Source organism: Microcebus murinus, chromosome 21, assembly GCF_040939455.1.
Source record: "Microcebus murinus isolate Inina chromosome 21, M.murinus_Inina_mat1.0, whole genome shotgun sequence".
Taxonomy (NCBI): Eukaryota; Metazoa; Chordata; class Mammalia; order Primates; family Cheirogaleidae; genus Microcebus; species Microcebus murinus.
The window spans coordinates 3515293-3540760 of NC_134124.1; the positions used below are offsets into that span (position 1 = coordinate 3515293).

A 25468-nucleotide genomic window follows, 5' to 3' on the forward strand; every position below is an offset into this window, starting at 1 on the left:
TCACTGTCAACAGAGTCTCAACCATCTTTGAAGTGCTTGTGCCACACTTTTATTTGCGCCACACTCATTGCATCGTCCCCAAAAGCCGCCTGAATCATCCGAATATTTTCCGAGGAGGATTATTCAAGCTTAATGCAAAATTTGAAGCAGATTCATTGCTCTACTTACTCAGTCATTTTGAATGCGATGGCTGCACAAGACACGGGCTCATCCAGCAGCGTCTAGCGCCCCGCTGGGAAGGCATCACTGTTCACGCATGCGCGTTGCGGTCCACTCGCCTTAGCCGCTGGGTTACAAGGATGTCGCGCCAACTGCTCTCGATGTATTAACAATGGCTGGATACTTTCCAGGCAGACCTCATATGTCAGGCACTCTTCTAAGTGCTTTACATGCATTAAAGCATTTATTCATCACAGTTTATGAGGTAGGTACTATTACCGTGCTTCCCCGAAAATAAGACCTACCCATAAAATAAGCCCTGGCAGGATTTCTAAGCATGTGCGCAATAGAAGCCCCATCCCGAAAATAAGCCCTAGTGCTGGGCGTGGCTACGCAGCGCATCTGCACGACCAGTGCATTGCCTCCAGGAGCAGTAAAGAAGAAGAGCAGCCCTTCTCATCTGCCCCGTGAGAGCTCTAGTGCTCGACAGGAGAGATTGGGGCCAATGGTTCTAAAGGAAATAGAGTCGCAAGAAATTCAGGATGGAATTCGGGGTTTGGAGAGTTATGATGTTCCAGAAGAAGGCGACTTAACTGTATTTGAATAAATGTAGATTGTTGTACTGTACTTTAAAAAAAAATAACACATCCCCTGAAAATAAGCCCTAGGGTGTCTTCTTGAGGAAAAATAAATATAAGAACTTGTCTTATTTTCAGGTAAACATGGTATTATCCTCATTTTACAGGGGATGGAAAAAAAAAAAGGATGAAGTAAATGGTATAAGGTAGAATAGATATCAAGTAGAGGAACTGGGATTCACACGTAGTCTGGCTCCAGTCTACTGGAGAGGCTTTAGTGTCAGATCACAGTCATTTTCATGAAAGGAAGATCTTGACCATTTGACCATCTGATAATTCCAGTGCCTAGCAATCTCCAAGGATAGAGCACAGAACTCACATCCTTAAAAGTTCCAGCCTGGTGAGCAGCCTGCGGCCCAGCCCACCTACCCGCACCAACCCACTGCCCCCTAAATATACTTGTCCCCTCTTTCACTCTCTTGTCCCCATACCATGCTTTTTTGCTATCCACTCTCCTGATGTACCCCCTTTCTTTTTCCTTTCTTTCTCCCCCCCCCCATTCCCCCACACGTCCAGCCTGCCAGGAATAACCCACAGGCACTACTTTGCTCCTCTCTTGGTACTCAGAATCAAAAAGGCCGCTGGCTGCTGAGCTATAGCTTTCCCAGTGACCTTGTTTGCAGATGAGATCATCCCCCATCCACAGGTGAGCACACACAGCCCAGGAAGCAATGAGAAAAAGACCAAACAATTCTAAAAACAAATTGCCCTACCTAAACTCAGTCCACTCTCCTCTCTCCCCACATCAGGGAATATAAGTTGCCCTGAAATATTGGTCTGTCTTGCCTTTAAATCAGATAAACACCACAATGTGGACAGCACGTTCTTCCTCCCAGCAACCAGTCACAGTGTAAGGAAAAGAGCACGGGGTCCATCTCCCTCTGCCGCCGTGGATCTGAAAGACTTTGAACACATCCTTTCCTGTCAGTTTCTCTAACAGTGTGGAGATTGGACTATATTGGGGAGTTAGCAATTTATTATAGGATTCATGGGTGGGTTCAGGGTGGGGCAGGTTCCATAAACTCCCAAAGGATAATGTAGGGTAATTTTCTTTTTTATTGAGATTTTCATTGAGATAATTTTAGATTTGCATGAAGTTATACAAAATAACACAGTGAGATCCCAGTTTCTCAGTGGTAACATCTCAGAATATTACTGAACATTCTCACAGCTTGGATGTTGATATTGATCCATCTGTCTTACTCAGATTTCCCCAGTTTTACACGCGCACGTGTGTGTACGTGTTAGTGTGTGTATTTAGTGCTATACAACTGGGAATTTTCTTTTGCATGTGCTTTTTTTTAGGAAGCGTTCTTAGCTTTCATCAGATTTTCTCAACTATCAGGGATCCAAAGAGGGATTTGATTCGCAGCTCTGGGAATTCTAGGAGACCATACCTGAACCTCTATAGCTCTCTGTCCCAGTGATCAACACTTAATTGGCACTTACCATGCTGCAGGCATAGGGATGCCTCTGAGGGGAAGGCGATGGGGAGGGTGCGGGGACAGGAGGCAAAATACAAAGGTGCGTAGGTAACACACGGCTCACTGAGCTTGTGCTCCAGCAGGGGAAGCAGACAGTCTGACTGGCAAACAAATCATTTATTAAACACGCACAGAAGAGGGACGGCCTTGGTTGCTTGGGGAAGCTGGGCAAGTATTTCCACAGAAGCTGATGCTTGGCTACATCTTGGAGGATAATCCAGAATTCTTCAGCTGAGAAGAGAAGAACTAACTGTTAAAATCATTCCCTCTTATATCTATTCTAGATGTTTTGAAGAAAAGATAGCAAATCACGCCTACATTTGTTTATTCTACAATTTTAACGTGTCAAATTCTTCGACTCCCATGTGCTAGTGCTGAGGCCAAGGGCTTTTTCCCCCTGAGTCTATGTTCCACTCTCTTGTCCAAACTGGATACCAGATCCTGCCTGCTGAGCCTGAGAAAGGGATTTTATCTCTGGCGCCTTGATCACATCAGAGCTTATATTTAAAGCATGAGTGATGAGAAGAGACCGCAGCTGAGTTCCTGGCTCTGTCCCATGCCTGGAGTGCCCTCCTTCTCACCACCGAAGGCTCTAGAAGCCAGTCCTGCAGTGGCTGGTGGGAGTCAGAGCTGGGCAGAGCCGTGAGTAGAGCATCTCTACCCTCTGGCTGCTTCTCAATTATTGGGGTCTCCTCTTCCCACAAGGGCTCCACAGAACCCTCAGGGCCTGGGTGCCTTGGCTCCGCCATGTCTGCCCTCCCTGTGCTCTCTGCTTGGCTGCCTGGTGCAGGCTGTAGCTCAGGCACCCAGAGGGGGCCTCTTTCTCTGTGTGAACTTCAGTTTCTAACACTGTTCTGAGACAGGTCATTCTCTCTGGTGTACCCATCCCGGGTCTGGAAGACCAAGGCTCTACCACTGGGTACCCTTTAAAGAGCTCCCTGGAAGCCCAATTGAAGGTACCATTTCTTACGATCTCTGTGTCCTCATGCAAGTCATTTAACCTACTAAACCTCAGCCTCTTCATCTGTAACATGTGGGTCATAATAGCACCACCCTCGTAGGGTTATTTCAGTCTTTAAATATGTTAAACCATGTAAAGCTCTTAGCACATAACAAATATTCCATCTCCATTAGCTATTATTAACATCTATTTTTGTAATAAAATTATTTCTGATTATAAATGGATTAATGTTCACTGTAGCAAATTTGTGAACCACTGCCAAGTTTAAAGAAGAAACAATCATAACATCCAGAGATACATGTTATTATCATTTTGATGTACAATCTTCTCAGCTTTTTTGTACATATATATTTAGGAGAAATAAAATACTGGGTTCATGTCATGTAACCTATTTTATTCAACTTATATGAGCATTTTCCCATATAATTAGATACCATTAGAAAATTATATATTTTTAAAGGCTACCTAGTTTTCTAGCATATTGATATAACTCAATTTATATAATTAATCCATTGATTTGGTACTTAGGTTGTTTCTTATTTTTATATTTATAAGTACTGTGATAAATGCCCTTGCTTATAAATTTTTGTGTGCATCTCTGCTCACTTCCTTAAGACAAATGCTTAGAAGCAGAATGACTACACCAAAGGCTATATACCCTGTTTTTGTTTTTTAATGTCAGGTACATAGAATTGTGTTAACCATAATCCTTGATTCATGACCCATTCTCACAATTGATATGTGAATGGCACTATTTCGTTAATCTAGGCGAAAAAATTCAGTAATAATGTAATCAATACCTGGAAATCCACAACCCAAAACAAAAGCTAGGCTCTTGACCATAACCAATATCTAACCAGCTCCCCTCCCCTGCCACCCCACCCCTTTGCTCTCCTCCCAACCATCTAGAATCCCACCCTCATTTCCTTGCTTTCCTTTTTATATGGTGTTATTAATCTGTATATATTCCTAAAGAATATACTATTTTTATTTGTTTGTTTTTTAAAGACAGGGTCTAACTGTGTTGCCCAGCTGGAGGGCAGTGGCTATTCACAGGCAGGATCATGGCTCAGTACAGACTCAAACTCCTGGGCTCAAGTGATCCTCCTGACTCAGCTTCCAGAGTAGCTGGGACTACAGACACGTGCCACTACGCCTGGCTAATTTTTCTATTCTTTTGTACAGACATGGTCTCACTCTTGCTCAGGCTGGTCTTGAACTCCCGGCCTCAAACAATCCTCCCTCTTCAGCCTCCCAAAGTGCTGGATTACAGGTGTGAGCCACCATGCCCAGCCCTAAAGAGTAATTTAAAACATTGATTTTAGTTTTATAAAAAGGATATCATGTTGTATATGATTGTTCAGGACTTGTTTTACTTTTCACTTATTATTTGGCTAAAATTTATCCATATCATTGTATTTCATTGCAGTTCATTCATTTTGACTGATGTAAAATAATTTGATGCATAAATATACCATGGTTTATCATCCACTCTCCCACTAATATACAACTGCATTGTTTCTAAGATTTTGTTCTTGCACACACTGCTACTGTGAACATTACTGTAAATGTCCCTGTTGTACAAGTGCAAGCATTCCTCTAGAAAATCAATTCATGCTCCCACCAGCCACAGATGAGAGCTCCCCTGGACCCATGTCCCCCGGCACTCATGTTTCTGCCGTTTGGGATCTGCGCCGTCAGACTGCTTGCCTCTCCTCTAGCAGCATATGAGACTGCTCATTTTCCCAAACTCTTTCCACTGCTGGGGAGCATATAAAAATTTTTGACCATTTGATAGGAGAGAGATAACATCCCCCTGCTGTTTAATTTTGTGACAAGGTGCTGCTGACTCCCTCAAAAGCTGAGGGAGAAGGGGGTTGGCTCAGACAATTGTTCCCAGTCTGATAACTTCAGTGACATTTCTGAAACTGATTTCCCCGGCTGCTTTCCCGAGTCCTAAAAGAGGTGACACTGTTGGAAGGAGGGAGTGAGGGGGGCCAGAATGGGAAACAAGCCCAACATACCACAGTGAGAGCTTGTCTCCTGGTCCCAGCCCCTGCCAGCATCAGGTCACGTTTTCTCCTAGTGAAACAGGCATTATCTCCCCCTCCTCTCCACCGGAGAAAGCCAGCATAATGCTACCCTTTGTTATTTGAATTGATAAATTTAAACCTCCTTCCCTGCTCTGCATTAAAAGAACTTTCTATTTTGGGTTTGGTGACATAGCCAAAACCAAGCAGAGAGCAGCAACCTGCAGTATGAATTAATACTTTTTCTTCAAGGGACAGAGAGAATCCACAAGCAAACAGAAGGACCTTCCAAAATGTGTCGTCTGCATAGCAACATGCAGCCCATTCGCCTGTCTTTCTGCTGACAGATATGCTTCAAGGCTGAAAACTGAACACTACCTAAACTTCAGAGAAAGCTGGTGGATTACTCCTGAACTATCAGGGTTTTTTTAAATTCAAATCATTTTGCCAAGAATTTACTGATGCCCCCCTGGGTACCTAGCCCTGGACTAGGTACTGCCAGAGAAGATAATTCTGTCTCCAAGGGGATTTCTAGCCACTAAAATTTATACTGATTTGAGAAATGCCCAAATATTTGCCTAAAAATATGACTTCCTCTGCCAGTCTGTTTCTATGCGTGAAATCCCCACACTGGAGTAGGGTCCTGGATTTTAAGAAGCCTCCAAGCATGCACAGAGGACATGGTCATAAGAGGGGGATCTATTTAAACCGTTGACACCTGCTACCACATAACTACAGCCTGGAAGAATGACACAGAAAAGTCTCTCTCTTTTGTTAAGTTTTTTCTTATGGGAAGTTTCAAATATACACAAAAGTAGAGATAATAAACCCCATTGCCTATTTCCTGGCCTCAACAATTATCAGTATATCACAATCTTCTCTTATCTATACCCCACCCCTCCCTCAGTCTCATTTTAAAGCAAATTTTAAAGGAAATTCCAGTTGTTTTCATATTTAAGTACTCGTATGTAGCTGTAAGAAATAAGGACTATTTTCTCAATAACCACCATATCATATCTAAAACATTAAAAAATAATTCCTTAATGCCATCTGGTACCCAGTCAGAAGTCAAATCGCCCTGACTTTCCTATGTCTTTTTGCAATGGTTTGTTCTAATAAGGAGCAAAACAATGCTATTTGCATTCGTTGATATACCTCTTATGTCTCTCTTAGTTTACAACTTTTTAGCTTTTAATTTACAAATATTGTTCCCCTTTTTTATTGCCCTACTTTTTTTGGTGTTGTTGAAGATGATGGGACTTTTAGTTATTATTGCTGTGTAACAAACCAAACTTAGTGGGATAAAAATAATGAATTTATTGTGCTCACAGATTATAAGGGTCAGGAATTCAGAAAGGGCATGGTGGGGATGGTTTCCCTCTGCTCCAAGCTGTTGGGGGCCTCGGCTGGGGAGATTCAAAGTCTGGCGATGGCTTCACAGGTGGAAGTAGAAGCATCTGAAGGCTTGTTTACTCACGTGTCTGGCGCCTGGGCCTGAAGTATTCAAAACCTAGGCTGCTGACCAGAGCACCTAGCCCTGGCCTCTCCCTGCAGCGTAGCTTTCTCACAGCCTGGCAGTCCCCTTTCACATGGCAGCTTAGGGCTACATCTGCAAGCTTTCCAGTCGACAGGGTGGATACTGTATCACTTTTTATGACTTAACCTCAGAAATCACAGAGTGTCACTTTTGCTGTGTAGAACCAGGCACAAGCTCACCCAGACTCAAGGAGAGCAGAATCAGATTCTAAAGTCACAGGGGAGCACGTGGGATGGGACATATTGTTGACCCACTTGGAGATCAGGATGGTCAACCAGCCTGCCTGTCCTACACCCAACCAGGAAGGATGTTGCAAACAGTGGAAACCTGGTGGAAGAGCGAAGGGGGCAGTTTGTTTGCAGGGCCAGGGCCTCCAGCTGTGCCCAGTCACGGCATGCATAACCAAGGCGGTGAGTCGTGAGTCGAGCTGAAACCCAGCTCCATTTGCCCCATCTGTGCCTTACAATGGGGGGGGGGGAGTGTCGCCAGGAAGAAGAAGCACCTTCCCTCCCTTCTCTTCTCTTCTCTTCTCTTCTCTTCTCTTCTCTTCTCTTCTCTTCTCTTCTCTTCTCTTCTCTTCTCTTCTCTTCTCTTCTTTCTTTCTTTCTTTTTCTTTCGCGTGCTCTCTCTCCTTCCTTCCTTCCTTCCTTCCTTCCTTCCTTCCTTCCTTCCTTCCTTCCTTCCTTCCTTCCTTCCTTCCTTCCTTCTCTCTCTCTCTCTCTTTCTCTCTTTCTTAGAAGGAAAGAGGAGTTTACTAATTTGCCCACAAATGAGGAGGTTGGCAGACTCCTGTCTTCAAAGTACCAACATCCAGAGAAGCACCTCTTCTAACATACACAGATACCACATGGGCAAGAGGTGGGCCTAAGTGGATGGTAAAAGGTCACTTAATCTAACATACACTTCTAGGGTATCTACTGAACACATGCTACTTTGGAGAACATTAGGGCTTGTTTGGGTTTAAACTGCACACATGAGTAGCCCAAGAAATATCTTAGAGTATCTCAAAAATGGTTTTGGATTATTCAAATGTTGTTTTTAAACAGTGTAAGTTTTAGGCCGGGTGCGGTGGTTCACGCCTGTAATCCTAGCACTCTGGGAGGCCGAGGCGGGAGGATTGCTCGAGGTCAGGAGTTCAAAACCAGCCTGAGCAAGAGCGAGACCCCGTCTCTACTATAAATAGAAAGAAATTAATTGGCCAACTAATATATATAGAAAAAACTAGCCGGGCATGGTGGCGCATGCCTGTAGTCCCAGCTACTCGGGAGGCTGAGGCAGAAGGATTGCTTGAGCCAGGAGGTTGAGGTTGCTGTGAGCGAGGCTGACGCTACGGCACTCACTCTAGCCTGGGGAACAGAGTGAGACTGTGTCTCAAAAAACAAAACAAAACAAAAAACAGTGTAAGTTTTTAGTACCAGATACTTTTTGATTGCATTGGTCTAGAATGTTCTAAACCTGTCTTTAAAAAGATGAGACACTATGTCCCAGTGACTGAGGGCCCAGCCTGATCCATCTGTTGCCAGCCTTGGCTGGGTGCAGAGAGTGCAGAAGTCCCACAAGACTTCTAGGAAACCAGGCCGAATAGAATCGAGGGTTTTCTTTGTTCCTTTCCAGTCCTCATTCTTCATTAACATAGCTTTTATATTTTGGTTAGATCCCCAAGAGAGTAAATACTTCCATTTCTGTTTATGGGCATCAGGAAAGTAAAGTACCATAGATAAAATGAGGTAATTCCCAAGGATTTTAAAGAGGATGAGCTGGACACAGCGTGCACCTGTAGTCCCAGCTACTCAGGAGGCTGAGGTTCACTTGGGCCCAGGAGTTGGAGGTTGTAGTGCAATATGATCATGTCTGTGAATAGCCATTGAGCCCCAGCCTGGGCAAGACGGTGAAACCCCCATCTTAATTTTTTAAAAAAGACCCGTCATATATCCCAGAGTTTCGTAAGAGCCGGCATGTTATAAGGCAGCTCATAGAATCAGATATAAATTTCTGTCAATGAGATCACTAAAAAGCTGTATGCATCCTGTTAAAGCCATGATAGGTGCCAACAGCTGGGTTGAGGAGAGCCTCAAATGGCAGGGTCCAGTGCACTTAGGTTAAAAAAAATATATCAGGCCTCAGGTATAGAGTCCTAAGTTAATCAACTTTTAGTTCATGGCCCATTATACTATATTTGGTCCATACAATGCCCCTCTTTGTTTTTTCATGTGTATTTCCCTCTATTCTCCTCATTGCTGTCCTTCCCCAGTAAACAACCACTCTAATGTGTTTATATATATATATTTTTTTTTTTTGGCTTGTATGTGTTTCATGTGAAGTGTGTTATTTAGTTTGTATGTATTTTAATTTACATTGGCAGTATTGTGTTACAGATCTCCTTCTTTGTCTTACATTTTTCACTCCTCACTTTTTTTTTTTTTTTTTTTGAGACAGAGTCTCACTCTGTTGCCTGGGCTAGAGTGCCATGGCATCAGCCTAGCTCACAGCAACCTTAAACTCCTGGGCTCAAGCAATCCTGCTGCCTCAGCCTCCTGAGTAGCTGGGACTACAGGCATGTGCCACCATGCCCGGCTTTTTTCTATATATTTGCAGTTGTCCAATTACTTTCTATTTATAGTAGAGACGGGGGGTCTCAATCTTGCTCAGGCTGGTTTCGAACTCCTGAACTTGAGTGATCCTGCCTCGGCCTCCCAGAGTGCTAGGATTACAGGTGTGAGCCACCACACCTGGCCCTCGCTTTGTTCTGAAGACCTGTCCGTGTTGCTCTGTGCACATCTGGGCTTCATCCGACTGTTGCTCTGTGCACATCTGGGCTTCATCCGACAACCATTTCTGTGGTTGTGCACCCACTGCAGTTGGCCACTTTGCTTCCCCAGCATTGAACACTCCGAGTGCCTCCAACTTCCCACCACCGAACAAACCTGCAGCCTCATATGAGTATCCCAAGAATGGAAAAACAAGCACCACATGTACTCACCATCAAATTGGTATTAATTGACAACACTTAAGCGCACATATAGTAGTAACATTCATCTGGTGTTGGGCAGATGGCAGAGGAGGGGATGGGTATATATGCACCATCTGGGGGATGGACACACTTGAAGCCCTGACTCGGGTGGGACAACGGCAACATACGTAACCTAAACATTACAGTACCCCTGTAATATGCTGAAGGAAAAAAAAGTAGAGCCGGGCGTGGTGGCTCACGCCTATAATCCTAGCACTTTGGGAGGCCGAGGCGGGTGGATTGCTCAAGGTCAGGAGTTCGAAACCAGCCTGAGCGAGACCCCATCTCTACCAAAAATAGAAATAAATTAATTGACCAACTAAAAATATATATACAAAAAATTAGCCGGGCATGGTGGTGCATGCCTGTAGTCCCAGCTACTCGGGAGGCTGAGGCAGTAGGATCGCTGAGCCCCGGAGATTGAGGTTGCTGTGAACCAGGCTGACGCCACGGCACTCACTCTAGCTAGGCAACAAAGTGAGACTCTGTCTCAAAAAAAAAAAAGTAGCCTCATGTGTGAGTCATTTTGGATCCACGTGGGAATGGGTCAGGCAACCTCTCACCCGTATGGTGCCTTTATGTGCCTCAGCAAAGGGACCTCTTGCTCCTGGAGGACGCAGCCCCTTGGTGAAGTGCAAGGCTCGGCAAAGCAGAGCTTGGGCTGGCTTCCAGCCCTCACTCCCTCCCTCAGGGAGAGGCTTGTTGAGGGCACAGTCTGCACAACTGTAGGATGTGGCCTTGCAAACATTCCCCCATTCTCACTTTCACCAGGTTTCTATTGTTTGCAACATCTCTCCTGCTTGGTGTAGGGAAGAAGAGGGTGTCGACTGACTACAGAAACCTCATCATAGGATATATATATGTGTGTGTGTGTATGTATACACACACACACACACATCTAATTTGGCAAGTAGCACTTTGCAAGAGCACTTTATATTGGTGGAGCACTTCATGGCTGGTGCAATCTCTGTGAGCTCCTCAGGACCTGGGCCGTCAAGTATGGCTGCAGCACACTGGTCATAAAGCAGATGTGCCTGCCTGCAGTCAACGCAAGGGGCCTACGTGCTGTGCTCGGCCACTTTGTCTTGCAGATGGCAGAGAAACATCTCTTCCCTTATCACTGCTGTCCTCTCATGTGTGGGACACAGGCAAAGTGACTGGCCTCATAGCCACAAGGCAGCACATCTTGAGTGGCTTTGCCACAAGTGGGGCAGCTCTGGCCCTAAGCCATCTGCCTTTGCCCCTTGGGGAGCAACCTCAGACAGATATGAATCAGGAATGACAATTCCCACTCAAAGACACCAGGACAGGCTTGGATTCAGCCCTCCAGGACAGCTTTTTCTTAAACTGTTTAAGTTTTAAATCCATCCGAAATTCTCACTGGCCATTCAGATACATTTAAGAGCTCTTAAAATTACTACGTGTAAAGGTAAATGAAACATCTAAGGTATAAGGAAAGCTGTACTTATTTTTATGCTGATGTTTTCTCATCTGTCCAGTGAGGATAATCACAATGAAAACTCCAACAAGGAGACAGAAGACTCAATTCATAATTTTTCAGGAAAGAATAAAATTTTCAGGACATTTCTGAAAGAAAGGTCCCAGAAATAAGATTATTCCTATACTTCTCGAGCCTGTGAATTTAGAATTGCACTTCAGTACTTACAATAGGCCTGGACAGCAGCTCATTATGCAAGGACATGAGCCATACTGAATACCATCATCACTGCCCTTATCACATGCAACTGTAAGCAAGCAAGGCGGTGGGCTTGGAAAAACAGTGCAAAGGATCAGAGGAAGAAAAGTATAAATCAGTGTGTGCACAATCAAGATCCAGAAGATATTTACCACTGAGGGTGCCTGAGACATAAAAACCATAACACAAGCTTGGCATTCAGAAAGAAGAGCACAGGTTAAAACATGGAAATGGCTGCCACATGGCAAGAAGGATGGAAAGAGTCACAGATGGCCTGGCTGGTTCGCCCAAGACAACAGCCACCACCCAGTAGGGTCTGACTTATCCCTCTCGAAAGGCTCCAGCATGGCTTCATTGCCTTCCATCCCTCGCCCCGGAAGTGCATGGTCCCCTCAGAGTCATGGAGCCTGCCTGTTCCTACAGTATCTCTTGGTTAGATCCCCATACCTATATCCTAGGAGTCACTATTGCACATCTTTGGCGATTTTATTTTATTTTATTTTTTTTGAAACAGAGTCTCGCTTTCTTGCCTAGGCTAGAGTGAGTGCCGTGGTGTCAGCCTAGCTCACAGCAACCTCAAACTCCTGGGCTTAAGGGATCCTCCTGCCTCAGCCTCCCGAGTAGCTGGGACTACAGGCATGTGCCACCATGCCCGGCTGATTTTATATATATATATATATATATATATATATATATATATATATATATTAGTTGGCCAATTAATTTCTTTCTATTTTTATGGTAGAGACGGGGTCTTGCTCAGGCTGGTTTTGAACTCCTGACCTTGAGCAATCTGCCTGCCTCGGCCTCCCAGAGTGCTAGGATTACAGGCGTGAGCCACCGCGCCCAGCTTATTTTATTTTTTGAGACAGGGTCTCACTCCATTGTCCTGAGTGCTGTGGCGTCAGCCTAGCTCACAGCAATCTCAAACTCCTGGGCTCAAGCCATCCTCCTGCCTCAGCCTCCAGAGTCGCTGGGACTATAGGAACACACCACCATGCCCGGCTAATTTTTTCCATTTTTAGTAGAGATGGGGGTCTCCCTCTTTCTCAGGCTGGTCTCAAACTCCTGAGCTCAAGCAATCTTCCCACCTTGGCCTCCCAGAGTGCTAGGATTATAGGCGTGAGCCACTGCGCTTGACCACATCTTGGGTTATTGATGTTTCCTTTGAAGAGGTCTGACTGGCTTCCTTCTCATGTGAATCCAGAGTCAGCATCTCTGCCTGCCGTGTCAGCCCAGGCATCTGATCTTTCATCGTTAAGAATGATGTGAACCAGAACCGGCTCCCACAGCTCATTGCAGGGGCTCAGTCTGGGTGTGGATTCTCAGGCTACCCTTCCTACCCTTCCTCCTACTGGACTCCAAGTCGAAGGTATGCCATGTTTGTTTCTTTACCTGATTTAAAATATCTTTCTTCTGAGAGGCTCAAAGCTTGTTAAAAACTTTCAAGGAGCAGCCATTTAATAATGATCAAGAAGTTATTGCCACCAGATGATGACTCAAGCAATGGACCCAAATTAAGGCAAAGGAGATTTGAATCGGCTCCTGAGGAAGTTTTCTTTTTTCTTTTTTTTTCCCATCCCCTGAGGAAGTTTTTGACAGAAGAGGAAACACAAGGCTGGACTAGTCCATGGGCATGAGGATGGGAACTTCATCCTGAAGCCCTGCAGGGAGCGGACAGAGCAGGGGACTTACACAGTCTAGACCCAAGGCTTGCCTGCTTACAAGCAGGGAAAACCCCAGGCTCCTTTTATATCTGGGGACACTTCAGAAGGGCAGTTGGATGTTGCACCTGCAAGCTATAATTCTGTCTTCTTAACAACTGAGAAAGTACCTATTCCTAGAGTAATCATTAGGGTTGAGAGCCTGCCTAGGATTCTAACAGATCAAATTACCTGACATGTTTGATCTTCTGGAATGTGGGCTTATTTATTACTCATTTTCTTAACCACTTTTAGAGGGCCAAGGGAAATGCAATTTTAAGTGTTAATGTCCATTTGGTAAAAGAAACTTTGAAATAACCAAATAAAGCTACCTGTTGTATCCAAGCTATATTTGCCAATTATCCATTCAGAACTACCATACAAGGTTTCTACTAAAGAGAACTTTCTGGAAGTACTGAACAGTGCTAGCCAGAGAAGACCTGACATCACCACAGTTCCCACGAGCTCAGAGTGCAAGGGCGACAGGTGTGTCACAACACCTGGCTCCCCACCCCTTCTCAGCTGGGCCGAAGAGCATGTGGAGGAGGAAGTTTCCTCCTGCTGCTCTGTCAACAGCAGGGAGCCCCAGCTCGCATGCCAGGCTCCTTAGGCAATGACGAATCTGCTTCACTTCCTCCTTTACTTCCTCACCAAGAGTGCAGCTCCGGTTTCGGTGTGGAGGCCATAGAGGGCTGACGGCATCCCTGCTTCCCCACAGTGATCCACTCAGTTTGTTTTAACCAGTTGCTTAAGAGATAAGCCACCTTCTGTACACTTCCTTTTGAAAGCCAAAACTAGACACTGTAGTTCTCAAACAGGGCATCCACTGACCTCTCCCTTGATTCCTATCAGCTTGAAATCCTCAAAACAAGCCCCTAAGGTACATCTCTAGGACTTAGGTGGAGCTGGAGAGTTGGCTCATAGTACTGAACTATGAAGACCTGGCTTCTAGTATGAGCCTTGCTGCATAACCATGACCTTGAGCAAGTCCCTGTGCATTCAGGGCCTTTGGAGCACCTTTAAAATAATGCTATATATGACCTTTTTCAACAATAAAATTTTCTACAACTCTATGCACCATGAGAAAAAGGGCTACACCCACTGCAGAAGACTTTTGGCGGCAAGGTAACCTACTCAGAGGAGTCACACTAACAAGACACAGACCCAGGGTGATGGGCACAGCCACCTGGGGGCAGGTCCATGGTCCCCCCAACTTGGGAATGACTGGGTCCCTGAAGAACATGGCTGCCAACCCATCCCGTTTCTCCCCCATTTCCCTCCTCTCCCTTCTCCACCCTGAGACTGGATTATTTCTACTTTACAGCGAGAAAATGTATCATGCATTCTCCCTAGCTTAAGAAGGAACCACTGTAGGCGAGAGAATTGAACTCAGATGTTTCTGATTTGTAAACCAACATTTAGATAATCACCATCCCTTTGCCAGCCTTTTGAAAAATGTTGTCTTACACCATTTGACCTCATATCTTGACTTTAACAATTTATTTTGTCATTCTTGAGATATCATAGTACTCAGTGCCATACGGCAAGGGGCCAGTTAAATAAAAAGTCCTGCCATAATGAGACTACTAATCGAATGGAAGAGACAAATCAGAGGAGGTGAAAAAGCTCTAACAGCACCGATAAAAGGCACAGGCAAATGCATACACAATTAATCCCGGCTCTTCAGAGCTAGTGCGGGCTGAGAGAGAGTTGATGAACTGAACAGAGTGCTGTACATTGAGAAGAGAAATGGCACATCTTTCTAGAAACAATCCATCAGTATTTCTCCTTTTTAACCCCAAATCTTAACATTGCTAATTCTGCCCTCTTCCTAAAGAGTGATCATTTAAAATATATATATAATTTCAAACGTATGCAAAAGCAAACCTTATGTAAAGCTAATAATTATTCACTAATGTACATAGTGAAGAGTATAATGATCCTCCATGTATCCATTTTCCAGCTTCAACAATCATCAACTTACGGTCATTACTATTTTATTTGCACCTCCACCAACTTCCTCCATCCTGTGCTATGTTGAAACAAATCCTAGGCGTCATAGTTTCAATTGTCAATATAATGTTTAAGATATATCTCTAAAAGACAAAAACTCATCTTTAACATAATCACTCCAACACTTAAAATTCATAATTCCATCATATCCAGGTGGTCATGTTCTAGGCAGATGAGAACTGTTGGCCGGTAGAGAGATGTGGACTACTGCCACGCCTACAGCCTCTGGAGTAAAACAGGACACATCTCTAGCTTTGCTGATAAGACCCCAGTGAGTGGGTGAGATCTCACAGCAGCCTAATTCTTATTATTTGTTTATTCTGCACTTTGGGGTTCAACCATGGGAATGAACTCTCCACAAAGGGAAGCTTAGCGAGCCTGCCTCCTCATGGGCAATTACCATAATGAGCCAATGTCATGGTGTCACACATTGCCTCAGAGCGTGGTTCAGGAATGTGAGCGAGCATTAGGGACTAGGTAATTATTGTAGACCCAGTGCACAATCCACAAGCAACAAGCTATGAAAGTTTTTTAACGCCTAATGCTGTTGGTTTCTGGGGCTTGGGTTTTTTTTAAAGAAATAATTTATGAATTTATTTGACATGTAATAACATATTTAGTGCCATTCATAAGGGTTAGAAGAAAAACTGGAGTCTTGTAAGAAAAGGGTTTTAGTTATAAGGGATATATAAATATTCCCCATATTCCTCTGTAAGCATTGACGGGTGAGTGTTTCCTCAAAGACTGATATATAAACATAGGTCAATTTATGCAGTTCCTAAAGATTCAAGTGCAAAAGATTCTCTAAACCAATTCTTATTTTAAAAGCTTTAAAATAGAGCATATTTTATAAAGCTAATAATTACTCACCAATTTATGTTGTTCCAAATTTTTGAACATGCATTCTTTTTTCTTAAAGTGACACAATCCCAGGTAGGCTTACAGGAGGAAATCACATAATCACATATTCTTGGAGCTACGCATGCCTTTTCACTCCTGCACCATGACTGCAATAGCCACCCAACTGGTTTTTTGTCTCTCATCCCAGCCCTTCATACTGAGCTGTCTCCCTCAAGCACACATCTGGTCCTGCCACTTCACTAATAGGCATTTAATGCTTTCATCACCTTCCAAAAATCCCCCAGTTCCTTTGCATAGCATTCAAAGTTCTCTGTCACCTGTCCCTGACTTGCCAGAACAACCTCATTTCCCTCTTCTCTCCACCCTCCTCTGCGTACTCTACTCTCCAGCCATATCACTAGTAAATGTTCTCAGAACATAGTCCATATTTTTCTAAACACTGAACCACTGAATTCACTTCAGTATAGCCCAGTGTTGAAGAACTACCCTTCAAGTCAGACTGGATTGAATCCTGACTCTGTCACTCACCAGCTGTGTGACTTAGAGAAAATCACTTAATCTGCCTGAGCCACAAGTTTCTTCAACTCTAAAATGCGATAATGACAGCACATTTTTCACAGAGTTGCTGGGATGACTCAGTTGGCTTAGGCATGAAAATGCTTAGCCTAGTGCCTGGCACACAATAAACATCCAATATATGGTAACTCTTATCTTCCATATTTTATTTGATTATGGCCCACCTATCTGTCAAGACCCAGCTTGGCTGATACCACCCGATAAAGCCTTTCCAGTTCCCCCAACTGAAAGTCATCTCTTCTTTCTCCCAGGATACCACAGCTCATCATACCTCTTTCTCAGCCCTTGCTACTTTCTGCCTTGTATTACAATTATTTATATACACATCTTCTCTGTTCTACTTTACTGAATTCCTGCCATGTGCTAAGTGCCCTGGGGAATAAAAAAAATGAAGACTTGGTTCTTTGCCAAACAACTGCTCACAATCTAGCTAGCAAACGGACATGGCAACTCAAATACAATTCACTGATGTTTGCTAAATAAAGTGGAGGCTCATTATCATTCTTATGATGTTCTGCTTCCCTAAGGTTTTCTTTTACCGAAGAATCTTAAAGTACGAGCTCAATTTTAAACCCAAGACCATTTCCCCTAATAATAAGCAAAATTTACCTCTCCAGAGCAAATACAGAGAAAATACAATCAAACATGGCTGAGTTTAGTCTGCTATCAAGGGAAAAGTAATATTGGTGCTGTTATTTTCAAATGAAACCATCATATTATGATTTCTTCTGCCTCCAAAGATTTTGCCAAAATAAATACACAAAGTGTTGGATCTAAAACACAGCACAGGGCTGTAAATCACTTCTAGACTCCTTTTCCTAAGGATGTCGTTGTGACGCACATTCTTGGCATATTTGCAATTTAAGGCAGAATAGATGGTGAAGGCTGCACGTCCACGCTGTATCCCTGAATCCTGTCCACAGGGAGTCAAGGCCCTGAGGTAGAGAACTACCACTGGGCTTTAGCTCCAGAATGCTGGCAGCCCTAACTGTGGAAGGAGTCCTCTGTCATGTATCAAATGATGCATTATGTCACTGCCAGGTTCTCAATGTCATCAAGACTTCAACGAGACTGTTCAGGCTCCTGGCTCACACAAATACCAGAAGATGGCACCTACACACCTGCCACAGGAGGAAATAATGCAGCTGGACAGCATATTTTGACCATGTGAACTAGGCACATGTCATCAGAATGGCTTCTCATGACATGACTTCCCTGGACTGCAAAAGGGAAGTGGCCTGCTGTCCTGCGCAGGGTGTCCAACCCCTTCCCCTGCTGCCCTCCACTCCGGGCTGGCTGTGCCTATGGCAAGGCGAGGCTGGTCTCCTCATCAAACCTCCATAGTTCTTACTCTGTGGGTAACTGTGGGATGGCAAGCTTTAGTCAATTATGGTCAGTTCCATGTTTCTGAACATGCTGTGTTTCTGAAAATATCCATAAGTCAAATGTATAAAAGTCAAGTAAATAGGCTTACATGTACTAAGGACAGTTCATTCCCAGAAAGCTAAAATCATAAAATACCCAATTACATTTCACATTTTAATCATAGTATCAAGCAATATATTTTTAGCATTTGTAGATATTTTTTTTAATCTTTTTTTTTTTTTTTTTTTTGGTGACAGGTTCTTACTCTGTCACCCTGGTTAGAGTACAGTGGTGTCATAATAGCTTACTGAAACCTCAAACTCCTGGGCTCAAGCAATCCTCCTTCTTCAGCCTCCTGAGTAGCTGGGACCACAGATATGCACCACTACACCCAGCCAATTTTTTAAAATTTTTGTAGAGACAGGGTATCACTATGTTTCTGGTCTCAAATCCTGGCCTCAACTGATCCTCTCACCTCGGCCACCCAACGTGCTAGGATTACAGGCATGAACCATTGCACCTGGCCAATTATTTTCTTATTTTTGACAGAATATATGTCAACTGACTTGTGACTAGGAGTTATGATGGGACTACACAGTCATTGCTGTCAGTACCTCTAAGGAGATCATCTTTGTCTTCATGGTAGCACATTCTTCACAGCAATGCTTGTAACCACTATCATTGGCAGCTTCATTTTTCCTATTCTACTCATTTTTATTCTGAATAAAAAGGGGGAAATATTCAAATTGTCATAAAACCTCCATTGTGCAACAGTGAGAACACCACTGGTAAGACTGACCATGGGCCTGGTGGAGGACACTACGCTGCAACAGCCTCAAGTGATGAATAAAAGCCTCAATGTAAGACAAGTAGACTAAGGAGATGTTGTCAGTACAGTTAGTACAAAATTAAAGGGGGTGTGAGATGAGGGTTGCTTGTTCTACTAAAACTTCTCTTGTATATAGCACTGTGCCGGTTACAAGCTACTACAAGTACCTTATCTCATCTGGTCATTACCTCACTCTTTCATGTCATCCCACACCCCTTCTTCAGTTTTAAGGAAGAACAAAGATGATAAGAGGATGGAAATCAGTAGTTGCTTAGCATGAATTATTTTTAAAAGGTATTATTTATCCTAGGTACAGTAAATACTGAATAACTGCATAAGCATCCAATATATTGAGAAGAAAGATACTCTTTTTTTTGAGACACTTTGTTGTCCAGGCTAGAGTGAGTGCCGTGGCATCAGCCTAGCTCACAGCAACCTCAAACTCCTGGGTTCAAGCAATCCTACTGCCTCAGCCTCCCGAGTAGCTGGGACTACAGACATGTGCCACCATGCCTGGCTAATTTTTTCTATATATATATATTAGTTGGCCAATTACTTTCTTTCTATTTATAGTAGAGACAGGGTCTCGCTCTTGCTCAGGCTGGTTTCAAACTCCTGACCTCGAGCAATCCGCCCACCTCGGCCTCCCAGAGTGCTAGGATTACAGGTGAGCCACCGTGCCCTGCCAGAAAGATACTCTTAAAGTAGCTCTTTACACAGGGACCATAGAAAGCACAAACAACACCACAGAGTTAATACATATCAGTAATGTAGAAATCAGGCATCTGTGGAAGTCACTGTGGGTTTCCACAGGCCACCTGAAGAAGTCTAGATTCTCCATCCATCGATGGAGTGAACAAGCTGCCTTGCAACAGAGTAAGGTCTTTAGCACCAGATGCGATCAACAGAACTCCACTCAGTGCTTTGCACAGGGTAGACCATAAGCAATTAAAAGAAAAAATTAAAACAGGACTTGATTCAAACAGAGTGTAAAAAAAGGACACACGAGAAATTTAAACACTGGTTATTTGATGATATTAAAAACCTGTTAATAAATGTGCAGGTATGATAAGTGATTATATCTTTATAAAAATAGCCCTTAGCTTTTAGAGATACATATTGAAATATTTAGGGAAGAATTATATGATGTCTGAAATGTGCTTCAAAATAATACAAGGGGAGGAAGTGAGTGGGGGAATAGATGAAACAAAATTGACCATGTGCTGCTAATTGCTGAAGCTGGATGACGTGTCCATGAAGAATCATTGAGATTCTATTTACTCTTGTATATGTTTGAAATTTCCCATAACAAAATTTTTTTTAAATCTTGGAGGATAGGAAACATAAACTAAAACTGCGTACAAAGAATCCTGCCATTCAGCAAAACACATACTTTCATTGGCTAAACAAAAAAAAAAAAAAAAGAAAGAAAAAGAGTCCTGCCACATCAACAGGGACAAACATAAAAAAATTATTGGGAAAAAGAGTGCAGAAGGATATGTACCAAATGATATCATGTATATAAAATGCCAAACAATACAATAGGAACTCTTAAGGGTACATGAATATGTAGGTAAAAAGAGGAAGACAAGCATAGGAATAACAGATACAAATTTCAGGAAATATGGTTACTGGGATTTGGGAAGGAAAATACAATTGGGAAGGGTTACACAAGGGGTTTCAACTATTTTTGTAAAGTTTTATACCTTAAATTGGGTCATAGACACAGGTAATTATGACATTATCCTTTAAACCTTTTTGTATTCCTGAAATATTTCAGAAATAAAATACAACTAGAAACTAAAAATTTAAGTTAAAAAATGAAACAGAATACTTGGTTTGTAGCTGTATGAAAAAAAAAAAATGAAAAATGAAACAGAAGGTGGACAATCACCTGTAGGGATGGACTAGAAGGGTCCTGCAGTTCCTGGCATCAACTAAGAGCTCTGCCCATCTCTCCCCACTGCCACCCCACCAGCTTGTAAAATTTATTTTTGTTAAGATATTTTTATTATGAAAAATATCATATTAACAAATATATAATTAATATATTTAAAGAATAATGATAAAACAAACTCTGTTGAACTCTCAACTCAGAGCAACATAACATTACCAATACCACTGAAGCTCCAGGTATACTGTCTCCAATCACATTCCAGCAGACAGGGTTGCTATCCTGAATTTTGTTTCTCATTCCTTGCCTTTCTTTATAATCATATATTGTGTATTTGAAAATATATTTAGTTTTGTATGTGTTTAACTTATATATGTGGAGTCACAATGTGATTTGTTTTGATTTAAAATGTGAGATTTACCCATGTTAATGCATATAGTTGTAGTTGATTCATTTTTGTGTGCGTGTATAAATAATATACGACAATTTATCCAATAAGCTTTTGCCAATTGAGTGAGAATGAAAACTGGAATCTGTGGTTTAAATTTCCATTTCCCTGGTTAATAATGAAGCTGAGCCTTGTTTCATATTATTGAGGATTCATCTTCTTGCTTTTGTGAACTATCTGATTCTATCTTTTGCTTATTTTTCTTGTGGGTATACTGCCTTTTTCTTATTGAGTTTTTAGGAATTCACTATATAGTCTAGATATAATTATGTAAATTATGTAACTTCCCAGTTATGATTTGCTTTTTCACTTTTTTACTCTTCTGTGATGAAGAGTAGCCCTAAATTTTAACATAGTTAATTTGTTCATAATTTTTTCTTTTGCTTTTTGTGCCTTGTTTAAGAAATATTTATCTACCCTAAAGTCTTAAAGATATTCTTCAAAAAGTTTAAAAGTCTTTCCATTCACATTTAAGTCCATAATACATTGGGAATTATTTTTTGTGTTTGGTATAAGGCAAGAGTCCAGTTCCTCTTCTTTTATGTGGATTACCAATTGTCCCAGTCTTATTTTTTAATAGTCTAGACTTTCCCCACCTATTGTCAACAGCATTTCTATCATGTATTAAGTTTCTATCCATGTATGGGTTTATTTTTAGGCTCTTTATTCAGTTCTACTCAACTGTTTTCTACCTTTACACCAATTCAATGATGTTGTAATTACAACTTCAAAATGAGTCAATCCCTGGTTAGACAAGTTCTTCTACTTTGTTCTTCTTTTAAAAATGTCTTGGCTGGGCGGGGCGCGGTGGCTCACGCCTGTAATCCTAGCTCTCTGGGAGGCCGAGGCAGGCGGATTGCTTGAGGTCAGGAGTTCAAAACTAGCCTGAGCGAGACCCTGTCTCTACTATAAATAGAAAGAAATTAATTGGCCAACTAATATATATAGAAAAAATTAGCCGGGCATGGTGGCGCATGCCTGTGGTCCCAGCTACTCAGGAGGCTGAGGCAGGAGGATTGCTTGAGCCCAGGAGTTTGAGGTTGCTGTGAGCTAGGCTGACGCCACAGCACTCACTCTAGCCTGGGCAACAAAGCGAGACTCTGTCTCAAAAAAAAAAAAAAAAAAGTCTTGGGTGTTCTTAGCCCTTTGCTGTTCCATATGCATTCTAAAATGAAGTTGCCAAGGTCAATTTTTTTTAAAAAGCACGCACACACACAAACTCTGTTGGGATTTTATTAAAATTCCTTGTGAAGAGCGGATAACTTTTTATATGGAATGCCAGTTGAAGAGTGACAGTTGTGGCAGGAATCCTTATCTACCTGCTGACTTTAAAAGGTTTTCATTAATATATGATATTTACTGCAGGGTTTTCTGCAGATTTACTTTTTCAGATTTATAAAGTTTCTTTCCATTTAGAAATAGTTTTTTTCTTTCCACTAAGGATATTGAATTATATCAAAATTGATTTTTCTGTAATGACTAAAATGTTTTTTCCCCCTTTAATCTGTTAAGAGTAGTAGACTACAATACTGGATTTCCCAATCAACCTTGTATTCCAGGAAACACACAAATTATATGTTATATGTTATTTATATACATTCTTGTTTTTACTAATATTTCCTTTAGGATTTTGCATCTGTTTGTGAGATTAGACTGCTATTTTCCTTGTTATATTGACCTTGCTTGACTGGTTTCAAGACTATTTCCATGCATTCTTTCATTTAACATTTTTCTTCCAGTGGCCACTATGCACAAGGCACTATTCTAGTCACTTGGACATATCATGAACAAAAATGAAAAATATCCCTATCCTAATGGAGATTATATTCTAGCCTAATAAAATGAGTTAAAATGGATTGTGATTCCCGGCATTTATTCTCCGGAGGAACTGTGTGACTTGGGAACTGTCTATTCCTCAAATATCTGGAAGAACATTCTGTTAAACTCTCCAGGCCTAGTGTTGGAATAATTAATTCTATTTCTTTAGTAGTTACAGGATCATTCAGATTTTCTATCTATTTTTGAGTCAGTTTCAATTAATTTTGTAGACATTTTTCTATTTCATCTAAATTTTCAAATTTATCAGCCTGAAGTTGTTGGCAAAGTTCTTACTTTTTAAAAAAATCTCTACTGCATCTGTACTTAAGGCCTTCTTTTCATTTGTTACCTTGCTAATTGTCCCTCCCCTGATTTGTCTTGTTTTGGTTTTGTTCCATATCATCACGATAGGCTTGTCAATTTCTTTTTTTAACATAGTAAGGCAGACTTTATTCAAAGAGGGCCATGGCGAGAGACATAGGGACCACTTCAGTGGGGTCTTGCAGTGGGGGATAGAGATTGGGCTTAACTCCTAGGCTAGTGTTGCTGACTCTGGAGGGACTGCCTCTTCTGGGGCCAGCCAATTTCTAGAGATAGTAAAAGACTCACCTACCTCAAGCCAACCAATCCAAAGCCCATAGCTCTAATCACCTCCTTTATCAGGCTCTTACACTCCAGGCCATTATTATGTAGCCCCAGTCATTCCAGAGCCAGATATAAGACAACTAAAGACAGCCCCTCCACCCCTGAGCCTACTGAAATTATTCAAACTAGCCAAAACTACGAGGTTACTAACTTTTTTTTTTTTGGAGATGGGTGTCTCACTCTTGCTCAGGCTGGACTTGACTAAAATCCTGACCTCAAATCTCCTGCCTTGGCTTCCCAGAGTGCTAGGATTATAGGTGTGAGCCACCATGCCCAGGCTTAGGTTACTATGTATTGAACGTCCAATTTCCTTAAGTACTATTATAAGTTTGACAGTTGTTATCTCTGACATTTCACTTTGACACTTCTTGTTCTTTGTTTTTGGGTTTTGTTTTTTTTTTTTATTGTGAAGGTACATCATCCTCATTCTTTCAAATGCATGTTTTGGCTTGTGATCATCTTTCTTTGTTATTTTCAAATATGAGTTCCTTCGTGGAACCAATGCAGTGCAGACAACTTGAAATATCAACGAAGCGTTTGGGAAGGATGTGGCTAATGAACGCACAAGCATGTTGATGGTTTGAGAAGTTCCATTCTGGGTGATTTTAATCTTGAAAATGAGCCACATAGGTGACCTGAGACCAAAGTGGATGATGATGAGCTGAAAGCTATAGTGGAAGCGAATCCATCTCAACCTATGCGTGAATTAACAGCAAGATTTGACATTACTATTCCAACAATATTCCAACAGTGGAGTCCTTAAGTATCTCTAAGATATTCTTGTCTCCATTATCCAGCTGGGAAAATTGAGAAAACAAAGTAACACACATACTTTCCCCAGTGAAAAAGTAGTGGTAAAGGCACTAACCATTTTGACACCTGCCTTCTAACTCAAGCTGTCTGATACTAATCTGGACTTTGAGTGCTATAGTATATGGCTTTTAATAAGAATGGAACGTTCATTCAATAAATGTATGTTAAAAAGAAAATTCCCACGAGTCTACAGGTATACAGTTTAAATAAATATTCTGATACCACCAAAAGTTCTGTTTTGGAGGAGGATAGTGAAAAATTAAAGGAATCAATTTTCCAAATTCAACAACAATCCAAAGAACTATTGATGGCAGAATTATTATCAATACATAACACATCTTGTTTTTAAAGATTTTCATGAGGCATCAGATGCTTTTAACATTACAATAATACTGTTCAATGCCAATATATGCTAGGCACTATTCTAAGCATGGAAAGAAATTACTCAAAGGAGATACCAAATAAATGCTGCCTGAAATGTGTAAAAATATTCTAGGGCTTAGTTTGAAATGTCCCTAAGACTATGGAGTCATTTGTCGAAGGAAACCAAATTCCTAGCTTGCATTTTTATTGCATCTCTCATTTAGGGAATTTACAGGGGTGGGGGGGAAAGGCATATTAGCGCCTCATCTTTATACACTAGTTGAGTCCAACAGAGGACCAAATAAATGGCTTGTTCTCTGTTAGACCAAGGCAGAGCTTGGCTCCACGTCCTGAGAATGGACCTTGGGCTCCCTCTGGTGGACACTAGAAGTATCTGACTTCAGAGAGAAGGGTCTTTTACTCTCTCGGTCAAGAGGAGCATATAGATCATGTTGGACACCAACAATCTATATAAAAGTTGTTATCCAGAAGATGAAATTAATACTAGCAAGCTACAGAGACCATATTCTACCCCACCAGTAAAATTATTCCATATTTCATTCTTCTTTTGTTTTTTCCTCAAGTGATTTACAATGTTGAATTAACAATGAATTAACAAATTCAT

General features: G+C 42.0%; 1 protein-coding gene across 5 annotated transcripts in view; it reads right to left on the reverse strand.

Annotated features, from left to right (window-relative positions):
• Positions 1 to 2379: 2379 nt before the first annotated feature.
• Positions 2380 to 25468, reverse strand: part of CDKL3 (cyclin dependent kinase like 3) — a 73387-nt gene continuing 50298 nt past the window's right edge. For all 5 annotated transcript variants that reach the window (XM_075996052.1, XM_075996055.1, XM_075996050.1 and 2 more), the window contains one exon: positions 2380 to 2512. In XM_075996052.1, coding sequence (XP_075852167.1) covers positions 2480 to 2512 — 33 coding nt within the window. In that variant the 3' untranslated portion in view covers positions 2380 to 2479. The remainder of the gene's footprint in view (positions 2513 to 25468) is intronic.